The following is a 19,520-nucleotide window of genomic DNA, read 5'->3' on the forward strand; positions in this document are numbered from 1 at the left end:
GAAATTATTTACAAAAACGTGTATTACAATTTTTACAGGCTAGCAACAGTGTTGATACTATTTTTACATAGGCCTACTCTATGTCTGGGGGGTCCTTGTATATGTATAGTTTCGGAGGGTCCTTGACATGACAAAGTTTGGGAGCCCTTGTTGTGTAACACTTGGTTTTGGGGGAGTGGACTGACTGAAAGCTTGCCTGGTCCCGGGCTGCAGCCCCACTCATCTCTGTCTCGTACCGTTATAACAGTCACGGCCGTCACTGTGACGCGATGTTCTGGAACGCGAGGCTGCGTTGTTGCGTCTCAGTATGGAAGAATGCGAGTGATTGTCGAGCTTGTGAAAACTGCTGCTACTGCAGAGATTCGACGTTTGGAGTCGATAAAGGACTGTGGCGGATAATCAAGAGTAAAATATCAGATTAAATCCCGGTGGAAAGTTGTTTCACACCGCAAGAGAGATGGAGCGAGAGGAGGTACAGAGAACACATCGTTTTCTTCTTAAAGCCTATGTGTTGTTTGTAGGCTATTTTAAACCTGCAATCATCCAGATTACTAACAGTACCAGGTGTGATATTTGGGCTAGTGATAAAAAAACTAACTGAACACACGAGATATTTTCTAGAGAGTCTGTTTTTCTAAATAAAATGAAGTCGGTTCAAAAGCCTCAAGTATTACTGCTAGTTCTTTTAGACCAAGACCGCTACACGGAGGAAGTAGTTCAACAGCAGCCTTTTGACAGTCCCAGCTGTCTCCACTGAAAGGAACAGCTGTTTCCCAAAATGTGAAAACAAGCTTGACCACATTGTACGCCACTTAATCTCTGCCTGCTTCACAGTTGGTAGATATATCCATATGAAGATAACGATAAGAAGATAAGATAAAGATGATTCTCACAATAACATTACTATCTAGAGATGTAACATGAATACATTGTCACCCCTAAGATCATCCACAAGGCCATGATGGCCCACCTCAAAAAGTAACTGTAAAAATGTAACATTTTTACCCTGCATTATGTTATCTTTTTCTTTCTGCTACATAGTCATGTCAATGAGGCAATTTTTCTGGGGTCACAGTATGCAGTTTCCATGAAGATGTCAGTACAGATAACATTATTAATCTTTCACATCAGAGACTGACTGGCAAGAAGTAATCCAGTTTCTCCTCCAGCTAAATGCAAGTAGCCTGAGAAAGTCCTTTCACAGAAAAAAGATGCTGTGGTCCCCTGGTTTGTCGGTGTGGGCTTACACTTCACCCTGCAGCATCTCCAAAGTTGTATCTGATCTGTCTCCAGGCAGAGCCGAACCAGATTGCCACATGGATCAAAGAGGAGGGCCTTGCTCCTCATGCCCCTCTGAAGGATCAGGTGTGTTTCCTATGGCGTGCCCTCCAGCACAGAGAGAGCCGTCTGATCACCGTGACGAGTGACCTGGACACCCAGCGCTCACAACACAATGCGGAGATGGCTGAAGTGAGTTAGCACTGTAGAATTACCCATGACATGTCAGTCTGATAGGCTGGTTGGTACAGAACAGCAGGAAACCTACTATGGCTCTCAAACAACAGACTCTCAGGCACAGATTGTGTGTCATTAAGAGTGAGAATAAATGTGTTTGTGTGTCTTTAACATTAGCGACTGTGAGTGCACCAGTGTAAGGTTTGACATCAGCAGTCTGTCTCTCTAAGGTACGTAAGTCCTTGGAGCAGATCCGTATCTTTACAGAGCACAAGGATGTTTTGTCTCAGGAGATACAAGAGGAGAATGACCAGCTCAAGGACCAGCTGCATCGCCTAATATCCCTGCAAGGTGGGAAATGTTTACCAGTAGTCAACCTATAAATAAGAATCATGCAAGAGCAACAGCAAATCAGATCTTTTGTTTAAAATCAAACATTTAAATCTTTATGCGCTTTATCTTTATGAGTTCTGATTGTTTCGATTTTTACGACACTTCACAGTTTAAAAAGCCCCAATCCAGATTTCTCCTTTCCAGTTTCTTCCCATAGATTATTCGTATATTCCCAAAGATTTTAAGATTATAGATTTATTTGTTTCATGCCTTACTCATACATTGAAAATAAGCTTTTTTTTCTGCTTCCTTAAGCGACTGGAAATCAAATAGCAGTTCTGTTTTACTTATATATATACGTATATGATACAAATATTAGCAATATAAACAAGCAAGAATCACATTGGCTGTCACATACTGTCGGTCAATTTGAGAGTGAAACATATCCTAAGACCAGTAAATCAAAACATAAACAAAGCCATCAGTGGGGTAGCGGTGAGTCAACCGGGATGTGAGGGATTTTCTTCATTCATTTCCCCCACCCGGATTCAAACTGACAACCTTCTGGGCACAAAACCCCCAGCCCCCCCATCCCCAAATTTCAGGCTTGTATTGAAAATGACACACTATCACTTATCCTATAAATATTATTAATTCCTCCTCCTGTATCGTGATAGATGCCCAGATAAGTGAGGTGGCTAAAATGCTGTACCAGCAAGGTCTTACAGAGTTGATCCACAGCAGCCCCAGTGAGCAGGTGGCCTACCTGCTGGTGGAGAGGGCCTCCCTGCTGGAGAGGAGGGAGGACCATGGCAGCCCCATGGCCTGTGGAGACACTCCATCAGCTGGCCAGCTGGGGACAGAGGCCCTAGTGCAGAACAAGAATGCAGACCAGGTAAGAGGAACTTCCTGGTCTAAGTTTTAGTCCCTGTGTCCACCAGGCACCTCTTTCTTGAGTGTTTTTGCCTTTATTTGGAAGTTTACAGTAGAGAGACAGATTGTGTCAGAGAGAGAGAGAGAGAGAGAGAGAGAGAGAGAGAGAGAGAGAAGGGAAGGGGAGGGGAGGTTAACTTGTGACAAAGGTCCCAGGTCAGATTCAAACTCTGGACATTGCTGTTACATGGTATGTGCCATACCCAGCTGAGCCACCAGCATGCCCAGGGTGCCTCTATTTTTAGGTAGTTGTAGTGCCCAGCAAAGGCTTGTGGGAAGAGCTGGTTATAGTTCTTGCTTTTGCTTGTTTATGTAATTATTGAAAACCGTTTAAAGCCTTAAATTATTTTTTCCCTTTTGTAGTGTGTTAACTCTTTCTCTGTGATGTTTTTTGTGATATGTATGATTATGCCATGATACGACCAGATTCGTATGGACAAAGAGCATATGTTGATATGCTTATTGACAATCATTAACAGAGCACTTCTTAGATACACACGTTTCTCCATGGTCATATTGCTTATTCTGTGATCCAACCTTGTTCCACAGTCTCCCCACAAGGGGTCGCCACGCCATGGCCAGAGCCCATGGAAGAGGCTCTTTGGACTCCACAAAGCTGCTCAGAGCAAACACACTTTTATTCCTGTATGTCCATATATGTATAGGGTAACATTGCTGCATCCCCCCAAAAAATACTAACAAATTGGATGAAAGGTTGTGTTGAAAGAAAAGTATTGAGAGGAGAAGTCTGAGAGTAACAACCACACTGACTGGCATTCTTTTGTGTACCAGTGTATGACTGTGAGAGGAGCTCTTTGCATGTCTTCTGTTCAGCAGCATCCATGTTAACTACATCCTCTTTTTTGTTCCAGTTTTCTAATGTTCTGTTACCAGTACAAGCTAGGAAATATTGCATGGTTGAAGGAATTCAAAGCCTCATGGGGCATCACTGATGAATCTTGATGCAGTGCACTTCTCAAAGCTGTCTTGTCTGTCCTTGCATGTGTTTCTGTACATTCTTGCTTGTATTGTTCAGTTCCCTTCAGAGCACAGCGATCACTGTAACCGTAGAGATTCCTCTCCTCCTCTCTTCAGGCTGAGGCCAGGCATTTGGCTGGCCAGGCAAGCAGTGTGGAGCGGGAGTGTTCCCGTCTGGAGCGGGACCTGGAAGAGGGCTCCCGCCGGCTGGCTATGGCCCACAATGAGATCCGCCGCTTGACCGATGAGCTAGAGTCTGCTCACTTGACCCAGAGTGCTTATGGTGAGAGATATTAATCAGCTTCTAAACAGCTGACTGTTTCTTTCTCACAGTGATTTCTCACAGTGATAATACGGTAACAATGTTGCTGCTGTGACCAGAACTCTAGTATTTCCCCTATATTAATGTAGCACTGCTGGGCTATTTATTTATATATATATTTCTAATGTTCAGAAGTTGTGGTTTTATCATCATACAGTATCCAACAAACACAGAGCTAAAATCAAACTTACCCTCAACTTCCACTGCTCTAAAAATTGTAGAAACACTGATAATAGCTTTGTGAGAGTATATTGGAAATATCGGCTCTGATTCCAGTGTGTGTGTGTGTGTGTTTTTCAGAGCCCGAGCTGCAGGGAGCACAGCAGGAAGTAGAGCAGCTCAGACAGGAAGTAGAAAAACTGAAGAAACGTGGTGAGAAATGTGTGTTTTGTGGAAACTAGGCTTTCAAAATATGAACATCCACCTCTTTTAAGTGGAGCCTTGTTTCAGCTTATTCTGGTTGACATGAGACCAGGATATGGAAGGCCCATTCTACAGCCTTATTATAAATTTTCTTATTAATATTTTGATGTTTAGGGAGCAAAAAGAGGAAGTGAAAATAAAGAAGTGGTCCACATTGATATTTTGCAAGCACATTTTATGGAAAACAACTGATTTTTTCTTTTTATTTCTGACAGCCTTTCCGGCTTTGGTCTCCCCAGTCAATCCAAGGCATGCTGTTGAAATGAGAGCTAGTGTCCAAGACCAATATATCAATTTTCATTAATTAATAAAAAAAAAAGTATATAAATTATCTGTATAAAAGTATATAAATATCTAAAAGGACAACCAAGTTATATTTTAGAATATTTAATGTTTTCAATTTTGAGTCATATTAGAATGTTAAACTGATAAGCGTTACAAAGAACAGAATGCATAAGATCAGTGAAAACACTAAGCATGTGATAGATAATAGATAGTAATATTTTCAATCTGATACATAATATATAAAGTCTGATGGGTACATTATCCCTCTGTATTTCAAAAGAAATGGTGGAACTGCGAAAGGCCAAAGAGCTGAATGACCGCCTGGACCTAGAGATCAGAGCCTTGAGGACCAGGGTGCGCTCACTTGATGCTGAGAAAAACTCCCTCCAAGAGACGGTACGATACCTGCAGCCTCAACATACAACGTTTGTTTAAATAGGACCCATCACATCAAAAGAATCCCATAGTGGAATGACACTCGACTTAAGAAATTGCATTTGCCACTCCTCTTGTTCATGACAATCCAAACATTATTTTTAAACCTGATCGATTCTACCTCACCTAAAGGCTGTAGATCTCAAAGTCTCAAATCTGTCATGTCTTCCAGAGATATATAACCTGCAGCTGCTCTGTGGACAGTGAATGGGGCACTGTTTGTGTCTGTTGTGGACTGTTTTTATGGGAGAATGACTTTGTCAGTCTCCCATAAAAACAGTCATCCGGTACTTTTCCAGTCACCTTTGCCTGGATTTTCATTATAACCAAGAGAACATTGGGCATTGGACAAGCAGCGTTCAAATTCTGTGGTATTCCCCTGTAAGCAGATTATGGAGTTAAATGATATTATTAAGAGAGTGTATGAGATTTGAAATGGCATGATTATGTTTAATGGAGTATGTTGAATGGATTATACTTTATGTTCTGGCTTCTAGTTGTGTTTATTCACAAGGCTGCTGGGTAGCACAGTGTCTGTTCAATGTGGGCTTTTTTGTATGGTGTAGACATTGTTGAATGGCCCCCTATCCATGTGTACCAACTGATTTAATAAAGTTGATGAACATATGGCTTACCTGTTTACTCAGCCAAATGAATGAGATGCATTGGTGGCCAAATCATGTGTACCTATTATGACCATATTGTATATTCAGCATGTTTTTTCAGAAAAAAATATTTAAAAAAACATTATGTACACTGTGAATGTTGGCCCTTGTCTGAGACACATGTTTATATGTTTGTTTTTATGTGTGCTTTTGTTTGTTTGTACTATGTGGTAATCCTCTAAAATGCACTGTGAATGTAGGCCTCAGGTTGATACAGAGAGAAATGACACATTCATGTATGTGTGTGTTACTGTATGTGTGCTTGTCTCAGGTGGTATCTCTGCAGAAGGAGGTGGGCCGGCTGGACTCTGCCCTGCAGGAGCAGCAGCAGCGGACTAAGCAGCAACTCCTGACTGTGCAGGCCCAGGCTGACCAGGCCAGTGAGACGGCTAAAGTAGGTCCCACTGCCCAACTCTACTAGCTGCACTCGAGAAACATAAACCTAACGTGCTGCCTAATCCGCTGTCACTCAGAATATAATGTTCACCCAGTATCACAGAGCTACAGCCTGTTCAAAGCCAAGCACTGATTGACTGTAGGCCAGTACTGCTTGGTGGTTGGCAGGAATGATGTGAAGTCACAACATTTAGAGAGTGTTGTTCTTTTAAATCTGTCAAAGTACCACACAAATTGGTTTAAGCAAGCAGAACTTTTGAAATCAAAGTATCCCTGGCTTGTGTGTTTCTAGTCCCAGGCAGTGGAGTTTACCCAGAGCAATCACACCTGCCGATATTTACAGAAGGAGCTCACTGCTCAGACTGAATGTCTTTTCACAAAGGAGATAGCAGCAAGTGAACGAATAGATAAATAGATAAGCAAATGAATGTCATTTATCCTACAGAGGTCTCAGATGAATCCACCATGCAGCGGTACAGAGAAAATTCTACAGCCAACAGCTATTATTGGGACTTTTGTCACACAGTGTTGAATTCAACGGCTTTTGCTCTCATTCACTGATGAGACATCAAGACTTTACAATATTATAGTCTAAACCACGGCTTTCCTATTTTTGGCATTTTATAACAAGGATTGTGATGTAACAGTTAACACAATATTTGATAAATCTAAAAAGGTGTGCAATCACATTTTTCCGCTTTTGTACGTTTGTAATTTTGCGGTGAATATATGCAAAGGTTTATACATTGCATCTCTAGTGTAGTAACATTGGTGGAATTATACTAACCTGTTTACTTAACAAATGGGTGAGAGTAAAAGGTCGGCTCTAGAATCTGCCCACTTAGCCTTAATCAGGAATCAGCAATACTCATCTCCTAATTTAGTGTGCAGTTGTAAATATATTGTATGTTTGACATTTGAAAGGGCAGCAATTATCTAAACAACAATCCTGTAAGATGTATTGCAAATATGGACCCTGGTCTCTGACACATTCGTTCAAGTGTTTTTGTGTGTTTGTCACAGGTGGTATCTCTACAGAAGGAGGTATGCCGGCTGGACTCTGCCCTGCAGGAGCAGCAGCAGCGGACTAAGCAGCAGCTCCTGACTGTGCAGGCCCAGGCTGACCAGGCCAGTGAGACGGCTAAAGTAGGTCCCACTGCACAGCTCCACTAGAGTTACATGAGAAGCCTAAAACTGTCTTCCTGCCAATCCTACAGTCAGTATGTCACTCTGAGTAGAAAGTTAATTCAGTATCAAACAGCCACAGATTGCTAAACTTATTTACATGTATTCAACAGCAAAGCTAAGTGCTAATTTACTGCGTTGGACAGCACTGATTGATTGAAAAGACTCAACCTTTCTACTAAATCATAACTAGAATCTTGTCTTCTTGTAACCCCTCCAAGTGCCATACACAATGGTATCAACAAGCATAACTTAGGAGTGATAGTTGTATTCACAATGTGCCTAAATGTTTTTGAATGCTTCTTAATGCCTTTATTGCTTGTTTCTAGTCGCAGGTGACAGCGTTGTCGCAGAGCAACCAGACCTGCAGAGATTTCGACGAGAAGCTCACCGCTCAGACCAGATGCCTTTTGGCAAAGGAGGCAGCAGTGAGTGAATAAAAATATGAACAGATAAGAAAACTCAATGAAACCAATCATGTGGAGAAGTGTCAAACGAATATACCATAGAGCAGGACGGAGACACTTTTAGATCCACGGCTATTATTTGGAGTGTATTGTCTGGAGTGGACACACAGTGTTGAATTCAATGGCTGTTATTCTAATTCATTAATTGAACAAGACTTTCTAATTTTATAATCAAAACCATTTTAGAATCAAAACAGTTCTCCCCAAAATGAAAACACTGTTCTTATCTTCTCACCCTCATGAAAGTCGAAACTCCATTGAAGTTTGTAAAATCACCAAGCACACAGCGAGTTAGGCCCCGAGCTCCATCTCGGTTCTCTTCCAAACAATTGAAATGAGCGGGATCTGGTGGTTTAGAGTTACAAAAGCATTAAAGCATTAAATGACTATATCAGATGTCTCTAAAGAGCTTGTGCAGCACAATCCAATTGTTTTGTATCTATATGTACTCCATTATATCCTAGCTTACCTTGGACCTCCAACAGATTGTGTTGGGGGCAATGGAGCTCATACAGCAAGCAAGCAGAGTCTTCCAGCAGGGCAAGGTAGAGCATGCCCATTCACGCTATCAATAACAAGGAAATGTCAGTGAGCTTAATATATTTAGTACTGGGGTAAATGTAGGCTTTTTGGGCTTGCAATGGAATCATTTGGACACAGAACACTTAGATTATGCTGCACAAGCTGTTAAGAGACATTTGATGGTCATTTTATGGCTCTTTTTGGAACACCAAACATCACTGTTTAATTTAAAGATATTGAATTACTTAAAAAGACAACAATCATCTAAAATCAGCAATCCTCTAAGATGCATTGTGAATGTTGGCCCTATGCTGAAATTGAGATATGACACATTCATGTATGTGTGTCAAGTAACTTCTGTCTTTGTCTCAGGTGGTGTCTCTACAGAAGGAGGTGGATCAGCTGGACTCTGCCCTGCAGGAGCAACAGCAACAGGCTAAGCAGCAGCTCCTTATTGTGCAGGCCCAGGCTGATGTAGGTCCCACTGCACAGCTCCATTAGAATTACATGAGAAGCTTAAAACTGTCTTCCTGCTTAAGCTGCTATCATTACATTACATTACATTATGTCATTTAGCAGATGCTTTTGTCCAAAGCGACTAACAATAAGTGAATTTTGTCAACAGTAGTGAAACCAACTCAGTCTTCATCAGCTAAGCCTTTTAAAGGAATAGTTCACCCAAAAATGAAAATTCGGTCATTATCTACTCATTCTCATGCCAGTACAAACTCGGGTGAGTGTTTTTTCTTCATACAACTTACCTGGAGTTCTCCAGGCTCGCTGCTGGAGGAGCTTCTTCCAGTTAATGGGAAGTGAATGGGGAGCTGGACGTTCTGCTTCAAAAAGGGCAATAAATGTCCATAAAATTACTCCATAAAGCTTGTGTAGTATAATCAAAGTCTTCTGACGCCTGACAATCGCTCTATGAGTAAAAAAAAACGTAATTTGATCCATTATTTCATGAAAATCCGAGTTGATCGCCATTGCATGTACTTCCGCATTACCAAACCTCGCGAGGCCACTGTGGCTGCGCAAAGTTTGTGTGTGCGATAGTACGCGACCTCCATCTCGTGAGGCTTGGTAATGCGGAAATACATGCAATGGTGATTTTTCTTTTTTTTTTTTTTTAAGAAAGGTAAGAAGATAGGTTAGTTCAAGAGGGGTCCAGATGTAACCTGAAGAGATGTGTCTTTAGTCTCCGCCAAAATATGGGCAATAATTCAGCCATTCTGACAGAAGGGGGGAGCTCGTTCCACCATTGTGGCACCAGGTGATAAGAAGAGTCGCGACCGGGATGAGCGACTTCTGAGCCCACGTAGCAATGAAGGGGCGAGGTGACCTGCAAGGGTGGAGGAGCGGAGGGAACGAGGCGGGGTTTGGAACCTGACTAGAGATTGCAGATAGGGAGGGGCAGTCTGATGTACTGCTCTGTAGGCGAGTACCAGAGTCTTGAAGAGGGGAGTGACGTGGGAGAAGTACAGGGATTGTGCTGTAAAGGTCTGATGGCAGAGGCAGGTAGCCCGGCCAGAAGAATGTTGAAGAAGTCCAGGAGGGAGATGACAAGTGCCTGGACCAGGAGTTGTGCAGCTTCCCTCAGGAGAAAGAGGGCCTACAGAAGAACCTACAGGAGCAGGTTGTCACTGCAGTGTAGGCAGAGCAGGACAGCTGGTTGTTCAGGATCACCCCTATGTTCTTGGCAGTCTGAGAGGGAAACACAGTGGTGTTGTCAATGGAGATGGAGAGGTTTGTGAGAGGGCAATCTTTCCCTGGGAGAAAGAGTAGCTCCGTCTTGTCAAGATTGAGCTTGAGGAGGTGCGCAGACATCCAAGCACTGATGTCTTTGAGACATGCAGAGATGCGCCCATCAATTTGTGTATCTGAGGAGGGTAAGGAGAATTAGAGTTGAGTGTCGTCAGCATAACAGTGATAGGAGAAGCCATGAGAGACGATCACATGGCCGAGGGATTTAGTATACAGAGAGAATAGCATGGGCCCCAGGATTGAGCCCTGAGGGACACCGGTGCTAAGTGTGCAGGATCTGGACAGAGATCACCTCCATGAGACCTGGTATGAGCGGTTAGACAGATAGGATGCAAACCAGGAGTGTGCAGATCCAGTGATTCCCAGTTCAGATAGGATGGAGAGAAGGATTTGGGGGTCAACTGTATCAAAAGCAGCAGACTAGTCAAGGAGGACAAAGACAGAGGAGAGGGATGAAGCCCTGGCAGTGTGCAGGGCCTCTGTGACAGCAAGGAGTGCAGTCTCAGCAGAGTGAGAAGCCTTGAAACCGGATTGAAGAGGGTCCAGGAGGTCATTCTGGGAGAGATAGAGAGAGAGTTGGTAGGAAACTGCACGCTCAAGGGTTTTGGAAAGAAAGGAGAGAAGCCAAGCCAAGTCAAGGGAGGGTTTCTTAAGAAGAGGCTTGACTCTGGCAGTCTTTAGAGCAGCTGGAACAAGGCCCCAGGACAGGGTGGAATTGATAAGGGCAGTGAGGAAGGGAGTGTTGTTGGTGGAGATGGTTTGGAGAAGAGTAGAAGGGATAGGATCAAGGGGGCAGGTGGTGGCTCGGTTAGACCTGACAAGTGTGAGGACATCTTCTGGGGAGAGGGTAGAGAAGGAAGCAAGCCCAGGGAAAAGGGGCAGAGAAGCAGGTTTGGAGTAAGGAATAGTATTGTTAGTGGCTGGATGATGGACGGAACAGCTGATGTCATGCACCTTAGCAAAGTAGGTGACAAAATCATCAGCTGAGAGGGAAGAGGGAGGGGGCGGGGAGGGTGGGTTAAGGAGGGAGGAGAAGGTGGAAAACAGTTTACTGGGGTTGGAGGCAGAAGACTGGATTTCATTTCAGTAATGAAGAAGGAAGTCTTTGCTGTTGACACAGCAGAGGTGAAGTTGGAGAGGAGAAGGTGGTAGGCAGCGAGATCGTCAGGGTGCTGCCCGAAGCTCTGTTCTATGAGTTTGCAGAGATTCAGACAGCCAAGGAGTGGGTGGAGAGGATCGAGCTGGTTTAGTGGTTAGTGGGCAGAGAGAGTCAAGAGAGGAGGAAAGACAGGATAGAAGAGTATTGGAGGCCTCCTCAGTGGACAGGAGAGAGAACTGCTCGGCTGAGGGAAGCGAGGAAAGGATAGCAGAAGAGAGCGAAGTAGATGAGAGAGTTTTTAGGTTGCACTGGGTGATGATAGTGTGAGTGGATGTTGAGTGGGAGGTGGGGGGTGAGATGGGAAGGGAGAAAGTTATAAAGTGACGGTCAGACACAGGAAGAGGGGTAACGGTAAGGTTGGAGGTGCAGCAGGATCTGGTGAAGATGAGGTCAAGCAGGTTCCCTGCCTTGTGAGTCGGAGGAGATTGAGAAAGGGAGAGGTCAAAAGATGAGAAAAAGTTAAGGAAGGACAGGGATTGCAATTTCTCTGGCTGAATGTTGAAGTCACCCAGACGAATGAGTGGAGTGCCATCCTCAGGAAAGAAGGAGAGGAGGACATCCAACTCATCAAAGAAGTCACCAAGCTGACCAGGGGGACGGTAGATTACCACAATGTTGAGCTTGATAGGTAGAGATACAGAAACAGCATGGAATTCAAAAGAGGATATTGAGAGGTGTGAAAGAGGAATGACGGTGTAAGTCCACTTGGGTGAAATGAGGAGTCCAGTGCCTCCCCTGCGGCCAGAGGCTCTGGGGGTGTGAGAGAAAGAATAAGCAGCAGAGAGGGATGCTGGGGTGGCAGTATTTCCAGGTATGATCCAGGTCTCAGTGAGGGCCAGAAAGTGGAGAGATTGAGATAGAGCATGGGCTGAGATGGTCTCAGTTTTCTTAACTGCCGACTGGCAGTTCCAGAGTCCTCCAGCAATAGCAAGAGAAGGACTGCTGGTGCAAATTGGGTAAATACGATTACATGGGTTCCTACACCTGGAAATAGTGCCATGTCTACAGGGCCTATGACCTGATGTTACAACAGGGGTGGGAGAGAGACATAGTGTAGCAGACAGGAAAGCAGTTAAGTAGGAAAGCAGTTAGTAAGAAAGCAGCTAACTAGGAAAGGTACTAGCCGTGTGTCCCTATTCTCTGGCCTACCCTCGATTGACTCCCGCAGATAGACTCCATAGTCTTTGTGCACCTGGAGTCTTCGTGCGCAGAGGCTGACGCTACAGCTGACGCTGTAGAATGACTGTACCAAAAGGTACTGGATCACCAGAGGAGTTCAAGCCACTCCCAGCAATTAACAAATACTTGAACACCAACTGGCCTTCTCCAGCCAAGCACTTTGAAATTTCACTGGTTTCACCTAAACTAGTTTCAGCACCAAACCAAACACTTTCAAATTAAACACCGATTTAACTAAAACAGATAGCACAGTAACAAACAAATAGCTCACCAAGTGCTGCTAGATCCCAACAAAAAGTGCTCTACTGAACCAAGCTGAGATAAAAACAGAAGAATCTACACTGCAGACAAAATGTATCACCAGATCATTCAGAGCAGAGTAGAATTTTGTCTAGTATCAAACAGCAATGGTTCAGCACAGTTTGTTAAATCATCATTTGCATGTACTCCAGAGCAAGAGCAAGTAGTGATTTACTGAATAGGATAGTATTGCTGATTGGCAGGGAAGGTAGAGGTCAAGGCCGCTCACGCTGCTTTTTGTGCAGCACATTTTACTGCTGCATATTTTACTACGGTACCCGCCCACACCCACAAAAACCTTTGTACCATGCCCGCCCACCAGACTGCATGTAGGCCCTCACATATACAGGTGCAGACAGTTTAATCTGAGCTGTGGTGCTGCCAAATTGCATTGTGAAAAGCTCACATCATAGCCGCGCTTTCAAACATGCTCATCTGCGCCCACCCACAGTCCCACGCTGCCAAGATCTGTTGCCGGACTCTTGGGACCCGCTGGCAGACCTCTGTTTCAGAGGATCTTGCTCTTGTTTTTAACCTGTCAAAATGTCATACACATTGGTACCAACAAGCATAACTCATGAAGGATAGTTGTGGTCAAACTGTGCCTGACTGTTGTTCTTATTATGTGTTTCTAGTCCCAGGCAGCTGAACTGATTCAGAGAAATCAGACCTGCAGAGATTTACAAAAGGAACTCAATGCTCAGAAGAGATGCCTTTTGGAAAAGGAGTCAGAAGTGAGTGAATAAATACATAAAAAGATTATGTAGAAGTTTCAGATAAATACACCATATAGGAGTATAGAGAAATTTTTATCCAGTAGCTATCATTGGAACGTGGTCACACAGTCTTCTGATTCATCAATTGGAGAAAAGCCATTATAATGGCAGATTAAGACAAAGCCCATAAGCAAAACCCCCTTTTTTTTTTTTTTTTACTAATGTCAAAACCACTGCTTCTCCCCTCCAGGTCCAGTCTCTGAAGCAGCAGCTGGACAATTCACACAATGACCTGGATAACCTTATAGCTAGCATCTGCACCAAAGAAAATGATTTCCGGGATCAAAAGTAGGATACTGAACCTCCACACTCTTTCAGCACCAACAACTGTGTGCATGCCACCTCTCAAAATTCTAGTAATGTCTAAGTGGAGCTTTTACTTGTGTGTGTGTGTGTGTGTTTGAAGGCTGTGGAAGCAAACAGAGGCAGATATACAGCGCAATGAAAATACTTGCTGGAGGCTGGAAGACTCCTCTACGACACCACTTCAGCTGCTGCAGAGCGAAGAAAGTACACCCCACAAGGTAATACTATATATTTGAATCTTGTCTTGTCTATTTGGACTGTGCACACCAATGCTAACATACCATATCTTACTTCTAAGTTTCTTTGTGCTGCTGTTGACCAGCAGACAAAGGCAGCAACTGTGACCACCCTTGTGTTGAGGTAATAGGAAACAGACCTGTACATGCATGTGGATATGCCACGTGAGTCACATAACATATGGCACACTGAAACCTGATGATGTTTGCACTTTGGCCACAGGAGTGTCCTGATCATCACAAAGCAGTAAAGACTCTGCTGGACACTCAGGAAGAGTGTGAGAGGCTCAAAGAGGAGATCTGTGAAACCCTGAAATGCCTAGACAAAGAGAGAAGGTAAAGGGCCTGCAACGTCACTCAACGTCGAATTAAAACCTTGTATCTCCAAAATGTCAGGAACTAATTAACACAGCACTGTTTTTAGCTTGACGACTTTGAGTTTGTCCAATGAGTTTTGTATAGGCTTCATAAACCCACAGCTCATTGGATTTACAAGGTTTTCACATGACACTAGCAATAATATAATATAATATAATATATAATTTTCTTTGTACAGAGATCATGATTTTATATAGTAGCTCAGTTATGTGAATTATGTTTTATTTTTGCTCATCTGTTTACAGTAAGTGTCATGAGATGAACGAAAAACACAAGGCAAAACTGAATCGAGCCAAACTGAAATTTGATGATGAAACCAAGTGGCGTGATGAGAAGATGAAAAACCTAGAGAGAGAGTTGTCCTTGTGTGCCCATTCATTAGCAAAGGTAAATCTGTAGCTTTATCCTACTTTACACATGTACTGCAAGTAGCCAGGGTGTTATGGGGTGAGATTTGTGCCACCTGACAACTTTTAAATCATGTGTTCTGAATTTGTATGTGATCAGTAAAATTGAATGTTGGCATTTGAAGCTGATTTTTTTGAAAATTGAACTTGTATTTACTTAGATTTTCAGTTCCAGTTGAATTGAAAAATTACTGATATATACAATTTTAAAAACTCAAAAGAAAAAAAAGCAGAAAGAAAAGCAGTAGCTTGCAGATATAATCAAACTGGCTTCAGAAGACCTAAGAATCTGGGATTCTGTTTTGGTGGATCAATTTTTTTCCCTTGCTTGTATTTAAATATATATTTACCAACAGATAAAAATAAATAATTTAACTTTTCAGGATCCTTTTTCTAAGTTCTAAACATGTTTTCTTCTCCTGTTTCTATCTCAATATATTGACTTAGTGAGCAAGCTAACAGGCTATCAACTAGCTTATTGCAGAAATACTGGAAGGGCTCACTAGCTGCTGAGTCGAGCAGTGTATCTCAGTTGGTGCAGTGGTAGTGCCAATGCTTAGACACTGTGATGGTGTGGCTTCACGCCTCATGCCCAAGTCCCTGTTTCATGTTACATGGCTTTTACCAACTGGGCAGGAATGTAGCTCTGCTACATTTTCAGAACAAGCCTAACCGTTTTTTAGTTTCACATTCACAGTTTGTTTATGAATTCCACATCTTGTACAGCTTATCCTTCGTATCTGGCCTTTCATAGCTGTAAATGCAAAGTTTAAATCACAGCAGCCTTTTTATACAATGAAGATGCTAATCCTGTTTAATTCCTGCATTGGCAATGTCGTCGAATATACAGAATGATCTGATATAAAACTAGAGATGATGAATGATGAGTGAAACTGACTGTCCTTCCTCTCCAGGAGAAAGAGCTTATCATAAATATGACTGTGGAAAATGAGAAACTGCTGATTGAAAAGAGGACGTTACTACAACAGCTTAATGAAGAGGAGCACATCAAGAATGACAGTATTTTAACAGCTTCTTTATCCAAATACAGGTACTGGACTTATACTATCACTCAACACTTTAATGAAGAAACATAACAAAAACAAGACCACTCATCAATAATCAAAGGCAATTGCTAATGTAATTGCCAGAGCCATCCACTAATCTTCTGCACATTTAGACTATCTGTGTTCAATTTCCTTTAGACTGACTAAAAGAGATGTCCATGTTGTCATCTCTAGGGTGGATTTCCTGGAGATGGAAAACAAGAGGCTGGGAAACAAAATACTTCAGATGTCCAATCAGCTGGCTGTACTGGAACGCACTCTGCAAAACATGCGGTCACTTCACTTTGCTGAGGTACTGGAACAGTCAAATCTGATTCATCTAGAGTTGTTCAGTCATGCTTTACTTTGGACACTTGCTCCGGGACCTGTTTACTGTACATTAATCTCATTTTTTGCACATGTCTACACATTATGCTCTGGCCAATATGTATGTTGATCAACACACACAAAGCTAGTACAGAGGATGAGGAGAGGATTGGTACCGTTACTATATTTAGTGTACCTTGATGTGCCCTAATTCAGACCATAAGAACTGAGGCAACAAGGCAGTAAAGGTATGTGTGGAGGTAAATCAGCTGCCTTCCCGTCTATCCATGATCATGATCTCTAAAGGAGGACATGACTGATAGGCAGAGAGACCAATATGATTTTTGAAATTATACAACATTAATCTACCCTGTTTGTGTTTTCTCAGGAACTGAAGAAAATATCTAATCCTCAGCATGTTTCCCTCACATCCAGCCCTCTGCAACCTTCAAGGTAGGTTTGAATCCCTATTCAAAACTTCAGCAGTACTCATTTGCATGGCAAAATAACAGGAGATCACCATTTAAATGAATGTGAACTTTGATCCGTAGTGTGATGATGCCTGAGTCCTCTGAAATCCGGGGCTTACTGGACAATATTGAGAGCAGTAAGACCAAGCAGACAGAAGTGACTTCATCCCCTCTCTCTGCTGTGACTATGAGGCCGGCAGAGATGGGCTACCTGAACCTGACCTCCACAAACAGCCGCTCAGACCAATCGGCTCCCTCGGGCTTCCTCAGCAGCACAGACAATAGCTGTTCCTGAGGTTTCTGTCCATCTTCAACATGAATGCATAGAAAACAATATTTTATTTTCTAAATAAACGAACTAAACCATAACAATTTCCCTTGTTCTGCAAAGTTTACTTTTAGTTGAAATTCCAAGTTCATTCTCAACACACCAGACTCTGATAACCTGCACCTAACCAGATTTATGACTACCAAAAAGCTTTTATTTTCCCCCAGTCATGCAACACACACATCACACATTGCCGCCGTCTCCCTCATTCTTTTTCTATTTGGAACATGCACACGCACATTCATTTTAAATTATTTATTGTGCATGTTGTTTTGTTACTCTATTTTTGTTACTCTATTTTCCTCCAATCCTTCCACCAATGTATTTTCTGTTTGGTTGTATTATCATCTTGTTTTTTTTGTCTTTTAAGGTGAGATGTTTTGATATTTTGAAGCCCCTTGGCTGTTTTATCTTACCTACACAATCTGTATTTTTTTCTATTCTTTAGATGTTTTAGCAATTTTATATTTTCATATAAATAAGTGTAACTAAACAGGTCTGAAGGTAAATGACAAAATTACACATTTGCCAGTACCATTTTTCTTGTCATCCCCGCGACAGCAGGGGCTCAAAGGATCACAATGTCAGGCGGTCGGTCGGTAGGTCACTCTGTTCACCACTTTTGGTCACGTGGGTGAAAGTCTGCCGCAGATTGCAGACTCTCAATCGGGAGACCCAAGTTCGAATCCTGGCAGAGATGCTTCCACAAAATTTCATGTCGTCGGACTGTTAGACTCTCAGGGCCCTATTTAAACGATCTGTAGCGCATGGTCTAAAGCGCATGGCGCAAGTGCATTTAGGTCGTGTCCAAGTCCACTTTTGCTAGTTAAACAGCGCATAATCTGGGCGCAAAGTAAGGCGCAATGCGCAAAGGGGTTGTACTAACCCTTAATTAATCATAAGTGTGTTTTGGGCGTAACATGAACTCAACCAATCAGAGTGTCATCTCCCATTCCCTTTAAATGCCAGGTGCGCTTGCACCTTGGCGCATTGCTATTTAAATGGCGGATCACTCAGCTTTTGTCTGGACTACAGGCTTCTGCAGCCAAGCAAAGACCAACAGACCGCATCAGTAACCTAATGTAGCCTATAGGGAAAAACACCACAGCCTACCTCAAAACTTCATCTTTGGAAAAAAACATTGCAACGAAATCAGCATCTGTGTATATTTAATATATTGAAGTAATGGCTATGCCTATTTTAGAAATTCAGAATTTCGAAAATACAATATATACGGGGAAACGGAGGCGTAGCCATTACTTCAAAATATCAAATATTACAGGCACATTGCCAAACGTGCTTGAGCAACAAAACGGCACAAAGAACTGAGCAATTAAATGATAAAACAATAACGAACTATAAGGTATTTAAAAAAAAACATGACAGGCTCTTTCAATCATGAATTTACTGCATGGAATCCTTGGAATGCGCCATTACGCAGCGCTCAGCTCACGTTTCCTACAGCCTAACTTACAGTGTTATATAGTGTTAAATCATAGGAAATAACCAGTATGGATAACATTTGCTAAATGTGAAATATTTGTAGATGTATAATGAGCTCTGTCCATTAAATCCTTTTGGGGACGTGCTTTACGCACGGATGTCCCATGGAAATACAGAAGCACAATATTACGCAATTAATCTTTCAGTTTATCCACAGACAGAATATCTCACGTTTCATGGCCATGAGCTCTGTCTCATCACACTGTTGTTCTAAAGGTATGCAATCATATGTGTGAAATTACGTGGAGTTTTGATTGCGCTGAGTTGGTCAGTGGAAGAAAGGAGGAGAAGGAGAGGGGGAGACTTCACATCTGTCTACCAACGCCCTGTCGCCTGTCATACTGGTGTAATTTGTGGGTATGTTGCAGGGAGAAAATTAAAAAAAATGTATTTTGGTACAGTACTCGTTTTTTAGAATTCTGAAAAGGCCTTTACTATTTTGCATGGTAATGTGTGTGTGTGTGTTTGAGAGAGAGAGAGCGAGAGAGAGGCGCATCTTACTATCTGAATAATGCACCCTTTAAATAGCAGGAAAATACTGCGCCATTGACTTTAGACCAGGTTTTTGTTGGTCAATGGCGCAATCGCTTTACGCTGCCTCAAGATAGCAATGTGCCAACAATGCGCCTGACCACACCTCATTTTAAGACCAACACGCCCATGGGCGCAAAGATGGGCGCAAGTACATTTGCTATTTAAACAATGTGGGCGCTGGGCATGAAAATGACAACTGCGTCAGTTGGAAACTAGCAATGACACCTGGCTTTACGCCCAGTTTAAGATAGGGCCCTCAGTCTTGTTTTAACTAGTTTTTACTACTTTGTATGTGCTATGGTACTGAACCAGTTTTATCTCTGTGGTGTTTCAAGCTTTTTTTCCAATTTTATTCTGTTTTATATGCAGTGGTGGAGGGAATCCCTTAACAAGTTGCTCATGCTAGCTAGG

General features: G+C 42.6%; 1 protein-coding gene across 1 annotated transcript; it reads left to right on the plus strand.

Moving 5' to 3' along the window:
- Positions 1 to 241: 241 nt before the first annotated feature.
- Positions 242 to 17,039, plus strand: LOC139653480 (coiled-coil domain-containing protein 30). Its single transcript, XM_071530325.1, has 21 exons — positions 242 to 472; positions 1,294 to 1,470; positions 1,686 to 1,806; positions 2,466 to 2,683; positions 3,271 to 3,366; positions 3,817 to 3,982; positions 4,322 to 4,393; positions 5,010 to 5,125; positions 6,101 to 6,223; positions 7,249 to 7,371; positions 7,740 to 7,838; positions 8,772 to 8,873; positions 13,434 to 13,532; positions 13,765 to 13,862; positions 13,981 to 14,098; positions 14,340 to 14,452; positions 14,740 to 14,881; positions 15,816 to 15,952; positions 16,143 to 16,260; positions 16,663 to 16,727; positions 16,826 to 17,039. The coding sequence occupies exons 1-21, from the start codon at positions 458 to 460 to the stop codon at positions 17,037 to 17,039; spliced, it is 2,532 nt and encodes an 843-aa protein (XP_071386426.1). The 5' UTR covers positions 242 to 457.
- The last annotated feature ends 2,481 nt before the right edge of the window (positions 17,040 to 19,520 follow it).

The sequence above is a fragment of the Centroberyx affinis genome, unplaced genomic scaffold (assembly GCF_046629955.1).
Source record: "Centroberyx affinis isolate AG114_WGS23_722 - 3 ecotype Tasmania unplaced genomic scaffold, CSIRO-AGI_Caff_v1 ptg001915l_1, whole genome shotgun sequence".
Lineage (NCBI taxonomy): Eukaryota > Metazoa > Chordata > Actinopteri > Beryciformes > Berycidae > Centroberyx > Centroberyx affinis.